Source organism: Diorhabda sublineata, chromosome 4, assembly GCF_026230105.1.
Source record: "Diorhabda sublineata isolate icDioSubl1.1 chromosome 4, icDioSubl1.1, whole genome shotgun sequence".
NCBI classification, from domain to species: domain Eukaryota; kingdom Metazoa; phylum Arthropoda; class Insecta; order Coleoptera; family Chrysomelidae; genus Diorhabda; species Diorhabda sublineata.
Genome location: NC_079477.1, coordinates 9,127,885 through 9,133,884, shown reverse-complemented (window position 1 = coordinate 9,133,884; position 6,000 = coordinate 9,127,885). Strand labels below are relative to the sequence as shown.

General features: G+C 31.1%; 1 protein-coding gene across 3 annotated transcripts in view; it reads right to left on the bottom strand.

Annotated features, from left to right (window-relative positions):
* Positions 1-3,601: 3,601 nt before the first annotated feature.
* The window catches only part of LOC130442736 (neither inactivation nor afterpotential protein C), a 36,836-nt gene continuing 34,437 nt past the window's right edge, over positions 3,602-6,000 (bottom strand). For 2 of the 3 annotated variants that reach the window (XM_056777083.1, XM_056777086.1), the window contains exon 17: positions 4,010-4,790. In XM_056777083.1, the coding sequence (XP_056633061.1) occupies positions 4,064-4,790 (727 nt within the window). In that variant the 3' untranslated portion in view covers positions 4,010-4,063. Of the gene's footprint in view, positions 3,963-4,009; positions 4,791-6,000 lie in introns of those variants that run through there. The other variant, XM_056777084.1, reaches the window with a different exon arrangement.

Genomic DNA, 6,000 nt, shown 5'->3' with positions numbered 1-6,000 from the left:
ATTTCCTTAATTGTAGCTTTGCTCAAAGAAGGAAGCTTTTTTTTTCAAAAACTTAGAGCCTAGTTAATAACAGATGGGCTCGAAAGTTCGTAGGATAGCAAAGAAAAAATTTTTTTTGATAGAATTTGATTCTATTATTCAATATTCAATATTCAATATTCAATATTCAATATTCAATATTCAATATTCAATATTCAATATTCAATATTCAATATTCAATATTCAATATTCAATATTCAATATTCAATATTCAATATTCAATATTCAATATTCAATATTCAACGATTATTGCGATCAGATATTTTCTGACACCATTTTAATAGTACGATTTGTTTTTAGCCTCAAATAAGCTTCAGCTGATGGATTCTTCTTTGGCGCAAATTTTTTCCATCTTGCATCCTCTTGAAATCTGAGAACAGAAAGTCACCGAAGGCCATATCGGGAGATTTCGATATTTGATGGTTGCGAAAGCAATTCGAAACGTGCAATTCGTTCAATTGTGCCATCGTTTTCATTGATTTGTGATACGGTGCATGTTTTTAAGACATCTTCAAATGAGGCGAGATTTCGTTCTTCAAAATTCGAATTTATTACGATGGAACAGAATCATCAACACGTTCCTTTAATATTTTTAGATATCTTAATTAGCTTCACTTTACAGTTATATAAAATTATTTTGTCTACATTTATGCTATTTTCGTCGATCAGAACCTGTTCTAATACTACTAGCGGGTCAACTTACGAACTTTTCAGTCCACCTAATAGTAGTTAGTATGAATTGACGCTTATGACTTTGGTGAATATTTTCAATATATCAGTATTAAATATCAGCTCAAAAGGTAACTGAATGTCTACGTTTACTATAAACAGATTAAATAAATAAGCCAAATTAATATTTATATTCAAAGTATTTATAATGTGAATTATTGTGTGAGAAAGGTTACTTTTCGAAATAATCACCGAAGAGATTGAGGCATTTGTCATATCTGTGGACAAGCTTTCAATACCCTCTTCAAAGAAAGTTTCCGTCAATGAATTCAAGTGGAGTACAAAACAGACCTAAAAAATTCCGTAAACAAAGTAGTAATGATGAATCTGCGGTTTTCTTTAAGCATTCTGTCAACTCGTTGAACCAGGTCATCTGAATCGACAGATTTGCGTCCATGGCCCTCTTCATCATGCACATCATTACACTCATCTTTAAGCTTTCGACACCATTTACGCACAACACCATCACTTATGAAGTTTTCCCCATACACACGACTCATTCTCCAATGGATTTCTGCAGTACTATGAACTTCAGTCTGTAGAAAACGAATCACACTTCGCAATTCACACTTAGCGGGAGCATTAATAATGGAAAATATTTTTACGTGGCTGTAGCGGAGTGTAGTGCGAGAGGTACGCAGTCGCCTACAGCGCATGCCTGCTTCCTTCTGCACGGAGAGATCGGAGGTTGAAGAAAAAACGGCCGTCGTAGATATTATGACACAGTAAAAACTTCACTATTATAAAGTATTGAAAGATAAATTTGTAAGTGGAATTTTTTGGAAATCTTTTTATACGTGTGAAACATAACCATCCCAAGATATCTGGTATGTATAGCAGGTGAGGCAAAACATGTGTGTTACTCAATACTTATCTTGATGGAGAAAATCCAAGTTAAAATATACACTATGTGCACTACCCGAAATGTAGCAAAGTATATCAGGATGAGTTGTATAAATACTGAATATGTATAAAATAAACATTTAACAACAAAATAAGTTTAAAAACAGGCTTTTAATTTTGAATAATTTTATTAATTCATTCTGTGTTAAATAGTATTGACACTGTTATTTGTTGAACAGGATAAGGATAAACGTTTTTTGATTAGCCCTAAATTGGAAATATAACAATACATAGAATTATGTTAAAATGTCATTTTTTTATTGAAAAACCTCTGGACAGAATTTGTCTAAATCTAAAATATAAATTACTTATTTTTTTATTACACCTTATATTAAAACTCGTTAAGTTCTTGGTCTTAGGTTAAATTTTCATCCACTTTTGGAAACATCATCAAGAGGTGTCAAGGTCATGAATACAAAATGCATTGTATACCATGTATAAATAGTTATACCGATTTTCAGATAGATTTAACCTTAAGGTCAAGGTTACTTTTTAAACGACAATAAATATCAACTTTGGAAACTATAAAAATCAGGATGTTTTTCAAGAACATCATGTTTCTAAAATTGGAGTTAATATCAATATTAATTTTGTCAAATCCTCATTACGTAAATCGGTAGTAAGATATAACATATTGAACCATCAAATGAGTCTCGTCAAATAACTATTTCACGAGCCAAAAATGAGATTCTTGTTTCTGTTAAGCAATTCTGTTACAATTAAAGACTAGAATAAAAGTCAATTATAATGCCACACTGCCAAAAGTAGTAAATTTTTCTGTTAATCAATTATTGTTTCATTGCAATAACAATAATTAATAATCGAGGTAGGGATAAAAATGTGAGAAGCTTACTAATATTGAATATTATGAATGCTTTTCTCAGTACAATTTTCTTGTAAAATATTCATTTCTCCAAAAAATTATTACAGGTTTTTAATTTTATAAGTATAACGTCTAACTTTGTCTATAGGTTGGTTGCATACGAGTTGCTTCCCGCGGTCAAATTTTAATTCGGATTACTGTAAGAGTCTTTTATGAATTGGGACCCGAAGACCTTTCAGGAAATGTGTTACTAAATACTTCTTTAACCTAATTATACTTTCCAGGATTATCGATATCTAAATTTTGAATTCTGGTTAACCATTTTCTTATCTGGAGCTTAAGTAAAATACGCATTACCAACTTATATTTATTATAGCACCCCCTCTCATGTTACTACCATGAATGGGAATAAATTCAAAGTAATTGGTTGAAATGAATTTTGTGACAAAAAATATTTTTGCAGTCAGAGTCTAATGTTCCAAATCTGCCCGAAATGTTAAGTGAAAAAAAAAAGTTTTGTATATTGTAGACTGTTATAAATTTAGATTTCAAAAAAGTGGTGAAGTTGAATGATGAATATGTACAAAAATAACGTGAAAAGCTTATATTAAAAAACAAAATGAAATCATTGTGGACGCAACCTACTCAACCCAGAGGAAATAGTATAAGTCCTTTACAGGTCTGGTTGACCGCGGACATAACCAGTGTGCATCTTATAGGCTTACAGGTTAATTTATTCAGTAGACAAAAATAGACTGACTTAATTCTAGAAGTACGGATTAGACGTAAGTTTTTGATATAACGTTATCAGGTACAGTTGTGATTTTGTTTCGGCAACAATCACTTACTTCTTATGATTTTTGAACACAGCTCTGGTATGTTTCGGGAAAATCGCGTTGTACATTGATTCTTTTAGTTGGTTTACTCTACCATTTCTTTCCTTATATATAAACTGAACTTTGCAACTTATTGTTACAACTGTTTCTCTTCCTCTTCAGCCTATTTTGATGTCACTATATGATGATTTTAAAAACCTAAATTCATTACTCCTTCTATTTCTTTTTTCACTAAGAGAAGTTGTTTTGTCGGGAATAAATTACTGTACTGTTTGTACTGTATATTGTATATTGTACAACATCTACGCGTTGACACACAACAGCTGTTTCAACGGAATTTGGTTGAGGGTTATTTGTTAATTCACCCTATAATCTTGATTTTATTCGAATTTGACATTTTCTTATTCATCAAAAAATTCCTGTACCCTGATGAGCGTTCTGGCAATGACGAAGATTTGAAGATGTAGTTTACACGCTGGTTCAATACACAGGCGGTAGATTTCTACGAAAGATGAATACAAAAGTTGTTTCCTCCTCGATACGACTCAATTTTGGTGAAAACTGTGGAGAAAGATGACACTGTAGATTTGTGAAGATTATTTATCATATAATATAGAATGTATTTGAATAACCTGGAATATAATGCAATTAAACATCAAATCATAAAAGAAAAAACGACTTTATGAATACATTTTTTTATTATTAACAGCGGTAGAAATAATGTAGTGAGTTATCACAATTCAATTTCAACACCTTCCATAACAAGTCCTGGTAAAATTTCCACTGAAATATGTTTTCCATTTATAGCTTCATCTTCGTAATGACCGTTGGATAAACTATTTTTACTATTCTTCAAATTTTCTTTGGTTAAAGATAGTTTTCTCACTGTTTGGAAAGCATTATTCAAAGATTCTCTTCTGAAATTGGTTTTTCGCAACATTCCTTTAAAATTATAAGGAGGATCATCATCAGAAGCGTTACTATCTCTTCTCCCGATATTTCTGAGCTCATCCAAAGGATCAATAGAATATTTAGGTTTAATGTTAATGGGAGTAGCTTTGATGTAATCAAAATCTTTATTAGCAGGAGTAGAGTTTTTCAGAAAATCTGGTGCACTATGAGGTTTATAAGAATTCTCAATTTTTTTCAAATTCACTTTATATTGCGTGTTTCCTCCACTTTTAATATTCTTCTCATCTACATTTTTATTTGAATTGATAGTTTGTCTATTTTGGGTTCTAATGTCCTCATTAATTATATCCTTGGTGAATTTCCCACCATCGGATTCTACAGGGCTTGCGAGAGCTACCAGATCTTCATCTGGTTCTCTTCTGTAGTTTATTTTTGCTAAAGTGTCATTTGTATCCATGTCATCATCGGTTGATTCATCTTTTGTTTGGGATATAGATTCACGCCAGCGGTATGGACTATCCCATGGTTCTTCATTGTTTTTAATATCTCTACAATAAAATTTACTTTCATAAATGAAACTTAATTGCGCAAATTAATGAGGTATAACATTGACTAGCATAAAAGAATAAAAGGAAACAAACTTAGACACAAACTGGAGGCAACGTTGTAAGAATCTCAAAATGAAGAGAAAGAGCAAGCAAGACTTAATATTTAGACTGAGACAAATAGGAGAACTATTGAAGATGCATATATGCTTCACAGCGTTGATAAATATTCCATCCAAAAAGAAACGGAGGAGCTGAAGGAGAAGGAATGACAAAAAGACTAGGATAATGATGGTACAAGCACTCTATAGGAATGACAAACAAAATAAGAACACACTATATCGAACACAAACATCTACAAAACAAAAACTGGACATAAGAAGGCGTATTGTTTTCTTCACTATTTTACATACTAATAGATGACGCACTAAAAAAGTGCAAAGAAATGATGTGAATGATAAGCAATAAATAAAAATGTAGGATGCAATACTACCATAATTCCTATTCGCCGTTGATGTGGTACTTGTGGGATCCGAAGACAACTTATTCTAGATAAAGACCAAAATAAATGCGGAAAATTATTAATATGGATAGCAACAACAGAAGAGAACGTCGATGGACAAGTAATAATGTACAATTCTCTAGATCAGTTTATGGAAAATGAGAGAAAATTGACGAAAAGTTTGTGGACATTAATAGAAGAAAATACTAGTAAAATAAAATCTAATGGAATGAAATGAGAAAATAAAAGGTTGAAAGAAAACACGGTATAATAAACAAGGAAATAAAGGCTTATTCTCTTCTCATTCAGTTCTATTTGTTCAAAATAGTAATATCAAATTCTAAAAAGATATCTTTTTTCTTCATCACTTGTTAGAGGCAACAATAATAAAGTAAATAGTAAAGAACAATTAAGAAAGGAACGAGTAGATAAAATAGATCGGATAGAAAAAGCACATAATATAACACTTATTGTTATAATAAAGTTTTGCGTAAAATTTATGCAATATTCGTTTTCGATGAAAATATAAAATTTGTATTACATTATTTGACAAAGCTTACTTTTCTGCGATATAAAAAATTGGATGCAGCTTGCCTTTCTCTGAAAACTTTGCTACATCTAACCAACATTTTTTTGTATCGTAATTTCGGTTTTAGTTGCGTGAGGTTATCTTTTAATGATAGCAAAATATCTAACTTTGAATTGTGGCTT